Source organism: Pogona vitticeps, chromosome 1 (assembly GCF_051106095.1).
Source record: "Pogona vitticeps strain Pit_001003342236 chromosome 1, PviZW2.1, whole genome shotgun sequence".
Classification (NCBI taxonomy): Eukaryota; Metazoa; Chordata; class Lepidosauria; order Squamata; family Agamidae; genus Pogona; species Pogona vitticeps.
In genome coordinates, this window is record NC_135783.1 from 225,193,959 (window position 1) to 225,214,329 (window position 20,371).

Here is a 20,371-nt window from a genome sequence, read left to right on the forward strand (position 1 = left end):
TACAGATATTTGAATCAATATACAGACATAATAATATGCAGTAAACAACAATTTGAGCATGTAGTGAAGAATTTCCCAGACAATGATTGTACAGGGTTTGTTTGTTTTTTGTGGAAAAACTTTATTGAATGCTTTCAGATTAAAAACTACCAGCATTATTTTGTAGTTGCAAAAGCACTAAAGAAAAAACAAATTGTGGCAATCCTGTTGGTGTAACTACTTGTGGAAGGCTGATGACTCACCAGGACAGTGCAATTTTCAGTAACTGAACATTCCTTACTTCTGTCTTACAGCTTTTCTGACTTCCACGTAACCCCTTTCATTGCATGGAAGCAGCAGGATAGAAGGAGGAAGGATTAAATTACAGAAAGTCTCTCCTTGCTGGTAATGTCATCTGGCAACAGCAATTTCCAGTAATTAAATACTGCCATTTTGCAACTTCCATGTGATGAAAGGGATGACACAGGAGGTGGAAAAGCTGAGGAACAGAAGTGGGAAGGGTTTTATTACCAATAAGAAGTCCACTGCTGCTGACATCACCAGCCTTCTGCAGGTGTAGTTATGTGAACAGGTTTTCACCCAGTTAAGTTATCCAATTTACTAGGTTTTATGCTTCTGCTAGTCAGACTTGCTCGTTTTATACTCTGAATTTTTCATTTATTCCAAGATCTAGAGGGATAAAAAGTGCCTTCAGATTACCACATGGCTAATTAGTATGAAATTCTAAACACTGATGACATATGGGGATTCCTTACAATCTTTGAGCTTTTGGCAGTAGTTACAGTTGCAGTATCCAGTTACACAACTGAGTTAACCCCTTATTCAGTGTGCTGTGACCATGAATATGGTATAATGCAGGCAGCACAGCCATACATCCACTTGTGCAGCGGAAGTTTTAACTCAAATCAAATAAGGAAAAAAAAAAGATTATTATTATGTACAGTTTACTGAAACTACATTTGTTGGGTTGAATTTCCATTCCAAGTGTTGTTATCATCTTCTCCATCATCCTGAGTTCTCAATCGATAGATTTTGCCTTCTTTTTTGAATTCTTCACTCCGCTTTTCCAATACTCGTTTTCTGACTGCTTGTCTAAATAAGAACGAAATACAATTTGAGAACATTCTATATGCATATAAAATCTTCTGAAGCCATCAAAATGTACCATTTCTTCAGCTCTGTTGAAATTCTAGTCCTTTGCCTTCCACTTCCAGGCTTTTGCAGAAACAGTCACTATGGAAAGTTTTTGAAGTAATTCTGTGCTGGTTTTATTCCAAAGGCCAAGTTTTTTTTTCAAAAACAGAATTTCTTATTTTTCAAAAGTAACTAAATTAGATTAGATTCAATTATAATAGTTATTTTTCTTTCCTAATAGTGAACAGAATAAACTTCTGATTTTATTTTGGCTTTGCATTGGTTGGTTTACTATGCATTTAAAAATGCAAAAAGGTAGTGATGGCAGTTGGCTAACTTTTAGTTTTCATCATGTTGACTTTATGTTGTTTAGTTGGTTTATCCTATATTTTAAAATACCGATAAAGTAATTAAGGCAAAAACAACCCACCCTGGCCTGTTGTACAAAGTAGGCTGCTCCTGTCCACCTTGTTGCTAGCTCAGCAGTCTCTACAGAGTGCAAAGGCTGCACTTCAACAACAGGATCTGCTTCTTCCAACATTTAGTGAGGTCACATCTTTGTAACTACTAAACTAAAAAGGCAGTTTCACCAAAAAAAGATGCCATTCCTTTTTAAGTTACCAGCATAATACAGTATAACTTAGTTGTATTTCTGTTATAACTAAAAGGAATTAATTTCATGGAGCTGCATATTCAGAATTTGCAATCTTCTGGCTTTGGTACAGCTAAGTAACTTTTATTTTCAACATAATAAAAGGCAATATCCAGAAGGGCAGCTGTCAAAAACAACAAAGAACTGTGTAGTACCTTAAGGATTAATATTATGGCATGAGTTGCCACATACTACAATCCCACTTTATTCATTTTCAGTGAATCATAAAATAGACTCAGATGAACAACTGAAACACTGGAAATGACCTATGGTGGACATCTGCAAGAGCCCTGACATGTTGCTGCCATTAACAGCCTGGCTTATCGTTATGATCCCTACTTTTAAGAATACACTTGGATCCCTGACAAAGTATGGCAGTGTGGGATATGTTGTTGAGAGCATTTAAGATGAAATCCATGTGGTAAAAGCAAGTACAGGAACACTTTTCATGAAGAAACTGCTCCACAACAAAAGTAACTAGATGCCCTCCAGATGCTGGACTACAATTACAATCATTCTTGAGTATAACTTACATTGGCCTTATCAAACATAGTCAAAGTTCAGCATCTGAAGGGCCACAAGCTGCACACCCCAGTTTAGAGCATGCAACACATGCTGAACTGTTCTTAGTTATTTGGGAAAGTAACAATACAATAGGAGGAGCAAGCTTCCTATTGTTAAAGGATAAAACACCTATGTGACTAACTGAACTCACAGCTGTTCAGTGGCAATAAAAATCCTCAAAGTCCTTTGTCCATGCCCAGAGGAATCAAGTGTAAGGTTTAGGGACAACTGAAAAAAATTAGTTTATAAAGCACACTACGCAACACAAGGTACCTGCTTGGCTCTGCAGTGTTGGATGCCGAAGAGTTTGAGTGTTCCTGCTGCTGATGTCCTGCAGTAGACTGGGATGGAGGAGGACTGGTAAACAAGAAGTTGCTAATGAACCGCCACACAGCTATTAGTGGATATAGAATTGTACCAAGCAATCTCCAAATATCTCCACCGGAAGACTGAACAACTGCTGTAGCTGGCCTTCCTGCCTGTGTATGGGAAAGGAGTTATCATTTAGAAAGAGCTGAAAATTGTACTCCAGAAGAAATTTAATACACGTTCCAAGAAGTCTTATGGTGTTGTGAAACAATGGCAAAAATCCTGTTGCTTAGCATAAGCCAAATTGTACCTTTTGGTCAATTATTTGCCAGTAAACAAACCATATTTGCTGTGATTCTGGGGGGGGGGGGAGACACATACACAACAGACTTGGCGCATGCACCCAAGAATCAGTGGGAATGCTTTGTTTACTAAGCAGGAATGGCCAGAAAGTTAGTTAGCAACAGGATTTTAGTCAGCACACCATACAATGTGAATACCTCAACGCCACTGACTTGTATGCTCCTATACTTACCGGCAACAATACTATCGAAGCACTTGGAGCAAGCTCAAGGTCCAATAGTTTTTTCCTGTAATCTTCTTTGGTAAACTCCCTCCTGGGGAACATTGTTGCCAATGAGAAATTGCCGTATGTGTTGCCAACTGTCTGTAACAATGGAACAAACCAATTAACTACTGTATTTTGTTCTTTCTATGTATCTATAAATATTAAGAAAATGGAAAGGATCTGTCCTTTGTAGCCATTTACTCGAAGGCAAATGCCGTATCACCTCACAGTAAGATGTTTTAAGAATTAAAAATGACCTGTAATTTAACACAAAGTCTCTTTAGCCTACTGCTTATCTGGCATCTTAATGTACACACAAGCTTGTCAAATGTGGAATAGACCAGTTTGTGCAATCCTGGAGCTAATTCAGAGACAACTAAAAGCACCAGGGACAGACATATATAAATATTCTGTACCACACATAGCATTTAGTCCACCAGATACCCTCAGAAACTGTGATATATGCTTAGTGAACAACTGGTTCTCTCTCCACTTTTTTAAAATTTACTTCCAAAGCACTGAGACTAAGAATAGGTACAGAACAGGCTAATATAAAATCCTCTGCTACATCCAACCCTCTTCTGCTTCAACAAGTAGACTTCCCCTTCTTATCCTTCAACTTCTATCTCTCTAAAAATGTTCTGAAAGATATCCAAAACTTTTTTTGATAGATGTAGGGCGACTACATAAGAAGAGAGAAACCTGCTCTACACGTAGGTTCTGTTGCTCTGGGGATAGGCAGCATTAGATAAAAACCCACTTTGTTTTAGAAATGTTCAGAGGCTGCCATATTAATCACTTCTGAATATAAATAAAAGTCTTCTGACACCATTGAAGACTAACAGATTCATTTTACTGTGAACTGCTATGGCTAACAATCTACTTCATCACTGTTAAAAATAGTAAAGATAATAACTTTTCATTAGAACTTCTCTGTCAATTTGAAAATAGAACAAATGTTCATTTACCTGTGCAGCAAACTGTCGAGCTTCTTCCAAAGGAGCATCTGAAGGGAAACTATTAGTGAAGGAAGATCCATCGGGAAGTCGAAATTGAATTCTTGCCACGGCACTAGGATTGAGATTTCAGATTGGGAGAGCGTTGAGGGTAGGTGGGAATAAAAACAGCTGCCTGTTCTATTAAATTTCTTTTTAATATTTTGCCAAAATACCAGCTGCTACTCCAGCAGCAGAACCCATTTGCATCCGTAATGTTTTAGATAATGTTCAAAATGCAGAACAAGAACATTTTCTGCCAAGAAGGAGGGAGGGGGAGGGTTATGGAAAGGCAGTGGATATGATCTGCTAAGGCAGTGAAGATGAGATGAGGGGGGATTAACTGGTAATAGAAACAAATAAAACAAAAACAAAAGCAAGTGTGATAGTACTACAATACACATGGGAGGTTTCACAAAGGGGGGGGGACTCACCTTCGTTCCCTCAGGGCTGCCCCTTTCCTGGCTTCCATTTCAGCTTGTTTAGCCTGGAGAGCAGCAGCTTTGGCAGCTTCCGCTTCTTCTTTTGACCTTGCAAAACGAGCTGCTCTTTCTGCTCGATCCTTCGGAAGAGTATAAAGACATTTGCTGCATGTTATAGTAGTTCTGAGTAATTCGATCTCACCTCTCAGAATGATCACTGACAAATCACTGCCACCATCTATGTAAAAAGAGTTCTTTTATTTGGATTGGATCCAGATGTAGCCATGCTAGGAATATGTTAGCCACAACAAATTTGTCAGACTAATCTCAATTTGTCTTCTCTATGGATGGCTAAATTTGCATCTAATTCTTTATATTTAGTTTAGCAGTAATGACAACACTGAACTGCATGTGATATACCTTGGTTTATGAATTTAATGTGTTCTCTTGAATGTTTCGTAATGTGAAAAATGTGCAAACCGAAATGTGGTTTCCCATAGGAATGCATGCACTATAAACTTCGCAGGCGCAATGCAAACTTGCTTCGTATTGCAGAAAAAAATTGCAAGCTAAGGCATTATTTTCAATAGATTTCCATCTGTAAATCTAAAAATACGTTAACCGAGGCATTCGTAACCTGAGGTACCACTGTAATCCTTATTAGTGCTGCCTATGCAATGAGGGAAACCAATAGCAGAAAGCAGTTACTATTTGGTGGACATCTATCCACCACTATGTGGTGTGAAAGTGACAAAATAAAAGCATCCATTAACCTTTAGGAGAAAAACAAATGCCAAGTAACAGGCCTGCAAATTAATCTGAAATTGAGTGATACATGTGTGACAATTTACTATTTGTAATACGTTCAGGCAATAGATATGAATTTCAGGCATATAATGATACCAAATATTCAGTTGATGATAACCACTCCTCAAAATCAAAGTAACCTCCACATTCTATACCTATGTCCGCAAAGATATATTCAACATCAGTACTCTGATGATTCAATAATTCAATTAACCCACATAATAAACGACTGACTACTTACCAGTGCAATCTGTTGTCTGATGCGTTCCCGAGCAGCCTTCTCTTCAGCCTTTTCTCTGTTCCTTTCTTCCAACATTCGTTTTGTAAGTTCTTCTTCTTGTTTTCTTTTGTACTCTAACATCTCTTTCCCACTCCTTCTTCTTTCAATTTCTTTCTTGATTCCTTCCTAAATGAAAAGGGAGCACTTCTTTCTTAGGCATGACAACAGACTCTAGCATAGTGGCCAAAATCCTGTTATGTAGCTATGGGTGGAGGGAAAAGGTGTAATATGCCATGATGAATTGTTGCTAATTACTAAGTCCCCATTTCCTCAATGCACATCTGTTGGATGTGTTAACAGTGACCAGAAATCCAAGTAGGAACTTTATGGATTACTGGCAATTTAAGTTGAGTTATGCCATTTCCCTTCTGCTGGTATTAATCATCCTGCAGGATTTGGGCCAGTATATCCATGCAAGTACTGTATACACTTAGATTAAGCCTTCATTAAAAGAGATTTTCATTTAACTGTATACAGATCTACTGTTCCAGGAACAGAAAAGGATTCTTTCTATTCAGGTAAAGTGAGCAGGACGCAGTGAAGGATCTTAGTCTATTTAACTGGATGCTACAATAAGAAAGCTTGGGGCACCTTTTTTTTCTTCCCATGCACCCCTCCAAGCTAGCTCCTATAATCTTGTAAGGCCCCCACCCCACCTACTGAAACAGGTTTTCAAAGCCTGTAGGAGGGAAAGGGAGATGGGTAAAAATCATCCCATTCTTTTTTCCCGTGATAGAGTTCACAGCGTTCCATGTGGCACAAATCTGGACCTAATTTACTGAAGATGCAATAAAAAGCAACATTAACAAATCATTCACACTCTACCTGCTGTTCTTCTTTCTTTTTTTCTTCTCTTCTTTCTTCAAGTTTTTGTGTCACTCTAAATTTAGGGTAGCAAAATTCAAGATGAAGCCTTAGTTCTACACCATTGAATTGCATCATCCCAAGTATTATACAGTAGGTACCGTATTTTTCGCTCCATAAGATGCACCTTTCCATAAGATGCACCAATTTTTTAGAAGAAAACAGGAAAATATAATCTGTTTTCTTCGCTCCATAAGACGCACAGACTTTCCACCCCCCCTGTTTTGTGGGGGAAAAGTGCGTCTTATGGTGCAAAAAATACGGTAACTTACAAAGAAGTTACACCACTATGGACAATACTTATGGAAAAGTAGTCTCATCACTTAAAATTCTTTCTCAGGCACAAGCACGGACAAAAACTGTTTATTGTCACATTATCAGCTGTTACCTATATCCTATTAGCAGCAGTCTAATGGATATAGAATGCTGAGTACTACAGGAAAATATATGACTTTGTGTACTCTCACTTTCTCTCTTTGGTCAGATCTCTAATACAAGCACATCTATCCCCACCCCTAGAGCAGGACCATTTGGCACTATGACTGTGAAGAAGTAACTGATTCACAGGGTCTGTTCTAGTTGACATGTGTAAAACCCCAAGCCAGGGCCAGGAGGCTTATGTGGGAGTGCCGTCGCTCCCGTCCCATGCTAATGCGACTCAGACTTCCCCTCCACCTTCTCCACCTAGGAAAGAGAGTGAACAGGTGGATACTAAAGAGCTGGAAGAGATGATAGGAAAAGAAGGGTGGAGACACCAAGGGGTTGACACTAGGGACTTGGTACAGGCACTGAGAGAGTTAAATGTGTCTAAGAAAACCGAGAGAAATTTGGCGGGAAGAGGGGAGGGGGAGACAGAGGCGGGAGCCGGGGATATAAGGCCGAAGAGGGAAGAGATCCCGGGTGGTTGGGAAATGATATGGGTCCAAGACCCGTGGACAGGAAAGTGGGAACAAGTAAAGGTTCCCCATGAGGAAGCAGAGAGAAGGAGACACCAGGGACAACAACCCCGTCCATCTTATTGGGGGGAGACTGAGGCTAAAGAGTGGCAGCGACACCTGAGAGAAGACAGAGAAGCGGTGGCGAAAGAGTTAGAGGAAAAGAAGGCATGGCATCTCGCAGAGCTACAGAAGATGGGGGTCTACCCGAACCGTGGTTGGCCAGCCCGGGAGAGGGCTCCCCATTCTGGGGTTGGAGCGGGGATGAGGAGACCCTTCCACTATTAGAACCGGAGATGGATGACGGCGAAGAACTGGTCCCAGAGAAGGTATTATCTGGACCGTGGATATTGGACGAAACTAACCCATTTGTTAGTAATGTTTGGACTCCCTTGTGGTCGAAGTTTAGACCCCAAGAGAATTTAGAAACTGTTCCAGGAGATGTTCCAGTTAATGTTGAATTGTTAATAAATGAAGACAAAGTTGAACCGTTAAACAAATCTTGTGCTTTATTGACTGTGACTGACCCCCCCCAACACCGAACCCTCACAACATGATCAAATGAACTTCTACAGATGTAACAATCCTTCACAAAAAGCTGGGTCGTAATAGCCAAAAAATACCATACCTTTCTACTTTGGCCGCAAGGTCATCTGTGGGCTGTGTTTCAATCCTTCTATCATTTTCCTCTTTTATCTGGACTTCAGCTTAACACAGTATAAAAATCAGGTATCAATGAAAAGGAGATTTGCTGAAGAAAAACCCTACATCTCAAAGGTTTATCACCATAGAAGTGACTGCTTTAGGAATCTGATATGAAGTTTCAAAACTCTATTGTGCTATACCAGCACAGATGTTAATAATTTATGGCTCCCTACTCGTAAGTTAAAACATCATCCTACTGCTTCTACACAAAGCTCTTGTTCTGACTACTTCAACAAATCAATTCCTGTTATAAGAGCAAACAATCAAAATGTTATGATAATATGATTGCTGCCCATCTCATGTACATGGATCATTAGTGAATTTCACACATTCCTCCGCTTCACCTGCCACTGTTATCACTCATTTTTTGTGCTCCAAAGAGCCCTGGATGTCTGTCCCTGTTGGGATCCAGGCTCTTTAAGAAAGGAGTTCAGGATCTGGAACACTGATTGTGAATGAGAAAGGGCACAGTGAAGAAAAGCAACAGCATGGAGGGAAGAGAAAATAAGTAAGAGGCAGTTGTATGATACATGATGAGACATGAAAGATGCTGTACTAATGGTTCTGCATCTTTAAAATAAACATTACTCTCAAGAGGATTAAAGGTCTCTAATGCACAGTTATGCATAAGTAGGAAGCTACTGTAATTAATTAGGGTATATCCAGTGTGGTGTCATGGGTACAGTAATGGACTAGCACTCAAGAGACTTGGGTTCAATTGCCCAGCTTTCCCATGGTGTGTGTGTGTAACTGGCAAAATTACTCCTTCAATATCTCACTTACCTTGAAAACCCTATTAGGATCACTATAACTTAGTTCTGACTTGCCGGCAAACAACAACAACAGGGAGCTATACTTACTAGCTGAGGTTAAATGCGGTCTTTCAGGTTGTGTTTCAGAGGCATCAGCTGTTTGGCGTTGGGAGTCTTCTGTGACACTATATAAAGAGGAGGAACATGAAGCAGAACTTTCTACTGCCTCATTTTTTAACATGTGCATCTAAGGAGGAAAGAGGTGTTGCTGTAAGTAACTGGTATAGTTCCAGGACACAGTTTTTGATGCCGTTTTCTAAATTAAAGTTAAAACAACAGTTAGTTTCCCAATGATGTACATAGCCTATCCATTCTGTGCAGCCTACAAATAGGAAACATAGGCTACAAACTTACCTGGACATAAGCCCCACTGAAGGAAACAGGATTTAATACTGAATAGTTACAGTATTACACTGCTAATGTCATATTATTCTTTGGAAGCAGGTCTCACAATATGGCTGCTTAGTCTTAGGATGTGTCCCCAGGATCACAGCCTTAGGCTACCATTCCAGACTACCTGAACTGTGGGCCACTGAAAATAGGAATGCTTTTCACATATTTGTCTTCTTTTTGCCCTACCCATTCTGAATGATGCTGGCACCTGTGTAAGAAACAGGGACCGTATTTTGTAGATTATGCCACTTTTGAGACTACTATGTGCCTCAGCTTAGACCTCTGCTTTACCTGTTGCAGAATTATAGGTTTTTAATGCATGATACCTACAGTACAACAATCAAATTTGTCCACAGAGAGCTCATATACAGGTTTAGGGCAGAACAACACTGAAAAGTTGGTATGGAAAGCAATATTATACCATAAAACAGACTAATGTGCATACTAAAAAAGGCAGCTGGAGCTAAATAAATAACTGTGGGGACCATCTAGTTTAACTTGTTGGAAAATTCCATTCCAGTTACAGGCATGATAGCCTGCTACAGCACAGTGGGTTGATCATCACAAGTTTCTGGTAGTAGGCGTGGTGGATTATGTGGCAGAAATTGCTTGAGGCCAGGTCTCAAACCTAATAATGGCTACAAGTTAAAGGTCATCCTCCCCACATTTCTTTCCCTCCCGTTTTTTTCCTTTGGCTACAGCTAAAAAAAAGCTGGGAAAGCTTGACTTTCTGAGGAACAAATATTTAACCTTATTACTACTCTATTGTCACACCTCCAGCTTAGTACATAATAAAGTAAGATTCAGTGTTCATACACCAAGGACTAATGTCAGTATTCTACTGGACACTCACTGAGCATGAAGTCTTGCCAGCACAATAAGACAGGGCAGTGCTGCTTCTATAAGCCTTGCCATATCAGGACCTCCTACTTAGCCACTCAATTGGCTTACAGGCCTAAAAACAGTTTTACACTAAGTAAGGGTTACTTGTCATTTATTTGCTAAATTTAAAAAAATGCAACAGTGAAAAAAAGAGAGATCTGTCATTGGCTGTTACCTGCTTGACTTTCTGAATCCTTGCAATAAGTTCCTCTGCAGAAACACTGCCAGCAATTACCTCCAAGGGAACTCCGCTGTCTCCTATAAAGAAACTGGATGGAACACACACTACAGGATCTATGCAGAAACAGTTAAGGACAATATTTCTCTTGTTTACAGCACAGAGTAAATAGGATGAGAAAACCAAATGGCATTGAGAGGGATGAAGTTACTGGAAACACACAGGCAGACTACCTAGGAAATCAGTGCAACAAATAGGCAAACGTCTGAACTCCTGAGGTAGATTTAAGTTGTTGTTGTTTAGTCGTTAAGTCATGTCTGACTCTTTGTGACCCCATGGACCAGAGCACGCCAGGCCCTCCTGTCTTCCACTGTCTCCTGGAGTTGGGTCAAATTCATGTTGGTCACTTCGATGACACTGTCCATCCATCTCATCCTCTGTTGTCCCCTTCTCCTCTTGCCTTCACACTTTCCCAATATCAGGGTCTGTTCCAGGGAAGATTTAAGTAACACACCAAATACTTTCCTGTCACCTCCTTCCTTTCCCTTTCTCTAGCATTGAAAAAGCATGTTGGATTATTACAGAGAATGTTCATCTATAAATCCTTTGTAATTCAACAACATCTCCACATTAGATGTATCTTTTCTCAGCAGTCTCTCAGAAAGTACCATCATTTGCACGATTCCCTGAGATTTTTACACAGAAAAAGATTCATGCATGTGGCTCCTACTGCGCTGGGACAAACCTCAAACTTTCCTTGTTTAGCACCCTGTTGCCAAGAGCAGCCAGCCAGAAGACTCCAGAAAACCCAGCACAAGGAGGACAAAAATAAAAGCTTTCCACTGGTCACTGGAAACAATCTTCCTCGGGATACAAAGGTTCAGTTTCTTTATAATGGATAACAGGTGCTAACAGATTCTAAGCTTGGCAAAAAAAAATTTTAACAATATAACTCCTAGGATTCCTTAGACAGCCTGTCCAACAGTATTCATCAAATCTCCTGCCATCATTCTAGGGAATTCTAGGAGTTGTACTCCAAAACAGGAACTCTTCCAAGATCATCACATCTTACGGTAGGGAAATCTGAAAAGCTGTGCATGTGAGAGGACAGCTACATGATTGAGATTATTATAATCAATGGTGTCTTGCAATACTGAAAACAAGGGTATGAGCTAGGATGATTAAGACCAGTTCGAAGATGCTGGAACCAAGGTTTCATGCAAACATTTTATCATGCTAAACAATACTTTCATGTTCTTGCTGTTAAAATGATAGACATCACTAGACTTATTCAGACATGCACAAAACCTTGGGGCACATGTCTGATAACAGCATGTTGGGCCTGCCCCTCCAAAAGCACAGAAAAAGGGTAGGGAAGCCTCTCCATATGAGCCAAAGTTCAAAATAAAAAACAAAAAAGAGAGGTTCTGGTTCTCATGAATAAGCAAGGCCTCCACTCTTCAGACCGTTGCTTTCATTTAATCAAAAGGATACAGATTTGTGAGAACTGCACACAGGCTTCACTGTGGAAAGGAAGCAATTCATTTAACAAATCACCTGGATTATCTGACTTGTCAGAAAATAACAAGCAACACCAAGCTTTTTGTATACATGACTAGTAGAAATCTCTGCTCCTTAAAGTTCTCTACTGAAATTAAGCAATACAATGCTACGCAGACACTTCATTCTTAGTGTATGCGCAATAGTACTGGTGAGCCATAGGGAGAAAAGCAGCACATAAAAATAAATAAATTAATACATAAAAGTAACCACTTTTTCATTTTTCTAAAGGATTGTGTTAAACTGAAAACAGGCATATCATTCCCCATTTCCAATAGAGGGGAGATGGCAAACTGGGTCCACTACAACCAACAGCTCTATTTGTCTCCTCCAGCTCTTGAACTATTTCCAGTCTAGTCTATAATTATATACTGTTCCAAGTACTGTAGTTATAATATCTGAATAATAAAATGTTTGATTCTGAAGAAATGGGCTACACTTCTTAAAAGATAATGCTGAATGAGATGTATTAGTCTTTAAAATGCCACATGATGATTCTTTGCTGATTTTGTCACAGCTCATTATAATATAAGAAATCTGTCACTGCAAGAACTGATGCCCGGGATTGCTTGTCTTCCCCCACTCCCATCCCATTTGCCATCTCAAGCAGGGACTACTTTTACTGCTTATTTTACACGCTCCACCCTGGAAGCCTTTTCTGCTGAAGAGTGGGGAAACATTCTTAAAATACATATCTGGTACAGAATGTCATAAGTAACCTAGTTTAAAAGACTCAACAGAAAATATCAGTGAAAAGCAGAATAGAAGAAACAAATAACAATGAGTCTGATGCATGTGCCAAACAACTTGTTTTTTAAACATATGCACACCCCTCTCAATGCTCTGCTCCAAAAGCTCTTATGAAAGAACAGGGGTAAGTGAAGGAATGATTGTGTAGATTTGTGCACACAAGTGACACTGAACCTTCTCTTATTCAGCACTCCAATCTAAATCAAGGAGTGGGAAAAACTGTGCTTGAAACCTAGGATTGGAGCTGATGTGGAACAGTGAGCACACAAAAGTATGGCTTCTTCCTGATTGTCCAGGAAAAGAAAAGTTACAGACGTGTCACTCATCACCTCTCAGAGTGGCTTGTGGGAATGAGAAGAGGCCCAAAAGGACCTAAATCCTCCAATAACCCAGACTTTGGATATTCTTTCCCTGTAAAGGTTACCCATCACCTGATCACTATTCTGGCTGACACAATAATGCAGAAGCACACATGTAAAATAATTACATTTGGGTGGAAATTGTTCTGTTAACATACAGCTTTAATAATTGGTTTCATAAACTCTAAAGCATTCCTCCAGCAATGAAGTCTTTCCAAATAGGCCAGAGAGAGATATCTTAAAAAGTAAAATATTACTGACAAACAAGTACAAAAGAAGGTGCCAAACCTTTGGGTATCAATTTTAATAGCTATAAAGCCATCTGCTGCTGCTTCAGACACTTTCTCATTCTCCCAGCTGGTAGCCATCTCTGTCGACTGTTCATCATCTCCTGTGGGGGGTGAAGCAAAAAAATTTGCCCTCATGGATGCAAATATAACTGAATGATAAATTGCAGCATATCAAAAACACAAACCTGTTGGAAGCAAGAGTTGGGCCAGATCCAAAAGCTGGCTAACCCACTGATGAGGCTCCCCCAGATAATCCTTAAATACCCAGATCAAAAAGGGTTACAAGCAGACAGCAGGTGCAGGAGAAACAGAGCAAGGCACTCCAGAGAACCCAAACAAGAGAGAGAGACACACACAAGGGAGCAGGATCCACAGGGAGGGAAAAGCTCACTAGAACAACATGCAGTGTGACACAAAACAATTTAGTATTCATTTAAGACATTTTCAGCTCAAGACAGAAGATACAGAGCTAAAAGGATGTACAAAATTTGAGTAATTTTGGATTATGTGGGGTATGACATCATGATTTTGTTGTGCCCCTAACAGATTACTACTTAAGATGTGGCTCTTCTTCTGGGAGGCCCAGTGGGGAACTGAACTTCCAACACTAGGCTCCAGCCAGGTGCAACTTAAAAGTGTAGAGTTACTTTTTTGGACTACAACTGCAAAGAAAAAACCCAGTCGACATGACCTCATGCCCTAAGACTCTGGAATTCTGGGTTCTATAATCCAAAGAACCTTTCCCAATTCTTCACATCATGGCCATCATTTGGTTGCCTAAACACAGAGCAGAAAGGAAATCATATACAGTAAGTATCTCTCCTGCTCCAGCGGGTTCCCTGTTGTGTAACCAGTTATCAACCCTGCAACCTACACAAAATGATGTCCCTTCCACTATGCATTAAGACAACAGATTACTAACCTATATTTACATCTTTACTAGGTATCTAACTACAGAAATCAGTAAAAGAAAAGGAAGTCACCGCAGACTGTGTAGTCTTATGCAGATAAATAATAAAACAAAGTAGAACTGATCTTGCCAACTGGCTAACTAGCATCACTGAACTGTAGTTAGAAACACCACTTCTGTACCAACAAAAAGCAGGGAGTTGCAGGAAAATAGCAGAGTCAATGCAACTGATAACAATATTACAACCTGCACACTTCAGGATTACTTCCCTAGAGGGGACATGGGGAGAAAAATAAAAAGTTCACACGTGTCAATTTCCCAGAGGGAATTTATCCTGTGATGTGTCAGGAACCACATTGTGTACAAGCCAACTAGAGCAAATTTCTGCAGGCTGACATTTACAAAACGCTATATAATTTCATGTTCTTGAAATACTAAAAGATCTTAAAGTTCAGAATTATCTTTAAGGAAGACCATTGTTAATCCTAACAGTTCTGTCCTGTTTTACATGCCCAAAAGTTCGCATCTGAGTTCTGATGGCGTCATTCTTTTTGTCTAGCTGCTTCGCAGCATGTCTTTTTCTGAAATACGATGTTCACTTCCAGGATAGCTAAACACGCCAGCAATATTTAACCTAGGATGGAGAGCCTACTAGACTCCAGAGTTGCTGGAGTAAGATCCTTATAACCTGTCACAGTTGACAAACTGGCTCTCGTGTTTGCCAGAAGCCTCCAAACATGTCACAGGCCACAAATTCCCCAGTCTTGTTTTTGGCTTTTCATTTTTTAGAGTTGTGTTAAAAACAGGAGATACTTTACCACCTAAGATCACAATGATATAGTTAGCCTCCATCCTTTGAATTATTGATTTAATTTATATTTACCTGTTTCTCTCAGATTCTTTTCTAGGCAGCCAAAACCACCAACAGTAGGCTGAGGGCCAAACAATGAAACCTACTCAGTACATGACAATTCATTAGAAACAGGTGGCCAGCTGTGCAATGGCTCCCAACTACAATAAAGTTGTGGTGAGTCCCAATGGTTAGTGGAAACGGGATGCTATTCACTTCCATGGTTTTTAAAAGCCAGGAAGGAGAAAAGTACTGGTAGTAACTCAATGATACACAGTAGCTGTTTACCACCAGAACGTTGTTTTATCATTTTCTGTTGCCTCGTCAGTCAATACAAATCAAGACACAAGAATGCAAGTAGGGGACTGTTGGGCATTAAGTCAGAATGAGACCTCAGCATGTCGCTGTCTGACTAGTAGCCACTTCTTTTCACCCTCCTGTCCATACTGCAACCAAGCTCTTTTGGCTTCCATGCTGTGTAGGGATAAAAGTGGCTCCCTGTGTATGCTGTGAAAACCCTGTACAGAGAAACCCTGTAAAGAGGCTCCCCTGCTTGTACTATGTAAATTCTGGTAAAGATGACGAGGCTTCCTACTTGGCACAGAATGCAGCAAGCAGCCATACAGCAAGCTGCTGGAGGAACAAAGTGACCCAAGTTCTATTGTGGCAGTTCACTGTGTTTCTGTATTGGGTTAGCACAATGATTCAAAATTTTGTGCCTATCTGGATGTCCTATCTGTATAAAGTAGAACTATTTTTGGAGGATTTCAACGTCCTGATTTAAGAGAGAAATTATATTTAAAAGCATAGGAAGTTTGTTTGGATAGTATATTGAATTTCATACACAATGACAAAAATATTAATGCTGCAACAAAACAATTCCCTTTCATAGAACAATTAGGAGAGTTCCAGAGAACACTGAAAATTAGAATTAATGTTTCATATACGACTATGCGTGGTAGAATAAGTTATGAAAACAGCTTCCACAAGTAACTGCTAATATTAAGCACAAACAAGGCACTTTCTCTCAAGTAGCTTTTTTATGGCAGCACAATGACTGAAAGTGATGTTGCAGTGGATTGTGTGGATAAACCCAGTATTTACACTTCTCCTCAACTTGTAAACTTTCAACTTTAAAAACTCAGAAAAGGGGGGAAGTGGTAATGCTGGACATTAATTGCACACTAAAGCTTGCAAGTAATACTGTAGTTTAGTCTGAACGAACATCTACAGCAGTGGTTCCCAGCCTTGGGTCACCAGATGTTCTTGGACTACAACTCCCAGGAAACCTGGCCAGCACAGCTAGAGGTGAAGGTTTCTGGGAGTTTTAGCCCAAGAATATCTGGAGACCCAAGGTCAGGAACTGGTGATCTATAACAAACAGGTGGGTAGCTCTTTTCAGACACTTCAAGCCTCTTTGCCCAGGCAATAGGTTCCTCACACCCAAAACAAAGAGTGGATCAGATTAGTATGAACAAGCCATGATGGTCTCTGGATTGACATATTGTCTTCCTTCATGCTTGAGAAAGGAAGAGACATTTTGTTTTCACTTCTGATAAAATCTGTTTCTCATTACAAATGAATCAGGAAACTGGAATTCAATAAGCTAACATCCCAAGACAATAAACCATGGCTTAATCCTGGTTCTAATGTCCACAGTGGCTCACTGTTCTTCTATTCATGTCCAGAGATGAAAAGTATATAAGCCCAAGGCTTGCTTTACTTTTTTCAGTAATCTTTATAGACACTGATTTAGATGATATTTTGAACCAGACCAATAATCCTCCAGAGATGTTTACATCAGTACCAAGTATTTACTTTAAACAAATACTAAATAATCTCCATTTTCTGTATCCATCTTTGGTGCAGCACAATCAAAATTACTTGGAGTAGAAGAAGGGGCCAGCCAACATACTTTCTAATCCAGTAACTCAATTAAGACAAACAGTTGCAGAATACAGCATAAACTAGGAAAAGATTCAGAAATATCTTGCAACAAATAAGAACTTAAGACTGCAGCTTCTTCTGTTCACCTTTAAACTTTTGTACAGCATCCCAATATGCAATGATATTGGGATATGTGGTGATTTATGCTACACATATAATTTATAGAACTGTTGTTCCTTTTATAAGCACCCAGCAAGTAGAAAACATATTTCAGTCACAAAAATTGTTCTGCATAAAGTAATGTAACAAACGAATACCCAACAGCAAGTAAGCAACATATCTTAGCTAAATTGGTTTTCTGTGTGCTTGTAAATCCAGGGATATTCAGTGAACTATAAAGAATTATAGGATAACATTTACACTCCTGATGACAATCAGTCTATGCACACTACTTTTTACTTCTTCATGTAACAAGCCCACCTTAGGCTGTAAACCTGTTGGCAGGGGGTGCAATATTTCTCTGTACAAAGGCTAGCTGTTGCAGGTGTTTCTTTTAAATGTTACTATTAAAGTATTACTATTATTAAAACAGCCAAGTGCTGTAGAGTATTTAAATGAAAAGAAAGCCAAATTACAACATACCCCCAAGAACCTGCATGGTCAGATGCCTAAGATTTTTCCTGAGAACTTTCAAAACCTATGACTAAACAGAAATGGAAGACGGGATTAAGAGAGTAATAGGGCAGACATATTTCAGGTAATGTATAAAAAGAGACAAGACCTAAGTTACATTATACTAAGGAACTTTAGGAGATGACTGTGTAGAGTAAATGAATGATCATGTACTGCAACCTGTCCTGGTTCTAGAGGACAGAGCTCAATAAAAACAAACAAAACAAAACAAAACTTTGTACTGGGACTATGGTGATGAAACTATTGGACAAAGAAGATGGAATCTGGAGAATGACGAAATTACTTTTGCCTTTGACTATATTGCTGAAAACAGGGGATATAAATGTCACCTAAACCCAAGAGAGATATGCCTACTTCTGATCCATATAATTCTAGCATATCAGGCCAAAACAAAATAAACTTTAGAAAAAGTGGTACCTTTAAGGATAACTGCTATGTTTTAATGTGATCTTTCATGACAAATCCACTTCCTCGGATTTGTCCATGAAAGCTCACATTAAAATATAGCAGATAGTCTTTAAAGTGCCACAACACTTTTACCTTTTTTTTCACCTGATATGCAACACAGACTAACATGGCTACCTCATCTAAAATGACACACAATTATAGTACAAGAAATAGAGTTCCTGGACTAGATAAAGCCAAATAGTTAGGTACTATACTAGTTTGCAACATTACTGAAGAACTCAATTTATTGTAATCACTAGAGCCTACACAATATCACATGAGAAGTGTCTTCTGCATGGAATAGCAATAAATTCAGATGTCTAACGCAAGGAGTAAACATTCCTCTAGTAGACTACACAGTAGATGAGACCAGGACTTTAACACGCAGGTGCTGTCTATGAGGAAATGCTGCTTGTTTTTTTCCACGGGATCTCCCGGTTGCAAGATACAGAATGCAATGCCCTAAATCGGCATATCAGACCTGAGACAAAGTTAAAACTAATGCCCTTCTACAGTCAGCAAGGTCAGTTTTAAGCTTGTCACTGACAGAGCACAGTAAGGCCTTTCAATGTTGTTTAGTGTGACATAGCAAACTCTCCCACAGAGAGATCACAAGGAGAGAGAACAGCTTTAGATCATCCATATAGCTCTTGGATACCAAGAGGATGACCAAGATTAGAATAAAAAACATAATACTGAGAAGAAACCAGACTGCTATGGCCTCAGCGCAGTGGCTGCTCTGCAGGAAGACAAAGGGAGGGAAGAAAAGCAGATGGAGCCCTCTGTTTGGCCAGAGCAGATCATTATCTGGAATATTTTTTGCCTGTGAGGGAGGGTAATTTTTAGTATGGGATGGGATGTCAGCATGTTTTCACTTCAGTCATTGAGCAGAACACTATATATAACCTCTGACTCTCCAGATATTTAAGACTTCGACTTCCGTCTGTCCAACAGACAGGTGTCCCGAGCTCGGCCACCCCAAACACCTGGAGGGCTGCAGATTCCTCACTGCTGTTCTCTTCTACACGACTATCCCCACATAATTTAATTTGTCTAGCTATTTTCTGAGAACCATAGTCACTGCTACAAGGTAGTGCCCTCTCCCTTAGGTGCTTCCTCCACCTACACACACCTACCTACACACACACACACACACACACACTTACACTTCCACCCCAGATGGCTTTTCCTGCCACCTGCTTTCAGTCTTAACAGGTAAAGAAGGTCGACTTCAGGGCGACCCCCGACCGGGATGTTCCTACAGAAAGCCCGGCCTTCCACCCAGTTGAGAGGGGGCCTCGGAGACAGCGAAGGTTAGGAGGGTCCTTCGTGGGCCTGAGACCCGCGTCCAGTCAGAACACAGACACACCAGGCTACCCCTCGGCTCACACACACCCCTGGGTCCCCCATGGCAGGTGGGCAGGGGCCAGGAGCCTCCCCAGGGACCATTCGGCGGGGCAAAAACAAGCTACGTTAAGAAATGAACACGGACGGGCCCGTACCTTGCACGAACACCACGAAGACCGCGCCCCGCTGCTTAGCGGCGGCAATGGCGGCCGGGATCGTCCCCGGGAACCACAACATAACGGCGGCGGCGGCGGCGGCACGAGGACGAGGCGGAAGAGTAAGTGAGGGGGGGTACGTGGGGGGTGGGATTTACACGCGCGCGCGCCCTCGCTGGCCCCGCAGGTCTCCCCTCCGCGGCTCAGCAGCCCGTTCCCTCCGACACGCATGCGCGTCACAAACGTCAGCCCCGCTGGGGACGCGGTGACTTGTACTGTACTTCCCCACTGAGCACCTCCCCTCCCCGCACTCACAGCCACTGGGCTTTTACTCCCCGGAACAAGCGGCGGTCCGGGGGGGCGGGGGGGGGGGCGGACGGCGCATGCGCCTTTAGCACAAAAAGGGGGGGGAGAACCTTGTGTAGGAGGAAATCAGGGGACGTGATAGAGCGCCGAGCGGGCTACGTGTCTGAGATGGTAGAGTAAACCGGGCTGTGATTGCGGGTCCGCACATTCTGCAGTGATTGGCCCGGTCTCTAACAGTGTCAGAATCACAGGGAAGGACGGTGTCAGAAAAGCGGATCGGAGAGGAGGCAGCTTTCTTTCTTGGTTCCATTTTGCAG

The 20,371-nt window shown here is 40.7% G+C and overlaps 1 protein-coding gene across 2 annotated transcripts; it reads right to left on the reverse strand.

Moving 5' to 3' along the window:
- Nucleotides 1-96: 96 nt before the first annotated feature.
- On the reverse strand, nt 97-19,942 carry UBXN4 (UBX domain protein 4). 2 transcript variants are annotated; one of them, XM_072984014.2, is made up of 13 exons: nt 19,749-19,942; nt 13,458-13,560; nt 11,995-12,023; nt 10,498-10,616; nt 9,096-9,234; nt 8,159-8,237; nt 6,557-6,611; nt 5,693-5,857; nt 4,657-4,784; nt 4,196-4,298; nt 3,195-3,326; nt 2,624-2,829; nt 97-1,092 (listed from the first exon to the last, which is right to left on the reverse strand). In XM_072984014.2, exons 1-13 carry the CDS (start codon nt 19,828-19,830, stop codon nt 954-956), a joined length of 1,479 nt encoding a protein of 492 aa, XP_072840115.1. In that variant the 5' UTR covers nt 19,831-19,942; the 3' UTR covers nt 97-953. The 2 variants fall into 2 exon arrangements, with proteins under 2 accessions (XP_072840115.1, XP_078233145.1); XM_078377019.1 differs by lacking the exon at nt 19,749-19,942 and adding an exon at nt 17,749-17,806.
- Between the last annotated feature and the right edge of the window lie 429 nt (nt 19,943-20,371).

Excerpts from the sequence above, each read along its gene's own strand:
- UBXN4 (XM_072984014.2), bottom strand. The coding sequence starts at position 19,830 with ATGTTGTGGTTCCCGGGGACGATCCCGGCCGCCATTGCCGCCGCTAAG. Across the intron at positions 13,561-19,748 it reads CTTCGTGGTGTTCGTGCAAG|GAGATGATGAACAGTCGACA; the intron begins GTACGGGCCCGT and ends CACCCCCCACAG. Across the intron at positions 1,093-2,623 it reads AACACTGCAGAGCCAAGCAG|ACAAGCAGTCAGAAAACGAG; the intron begins GTACCTTGTGTT and ends GTTCTTATTTAG.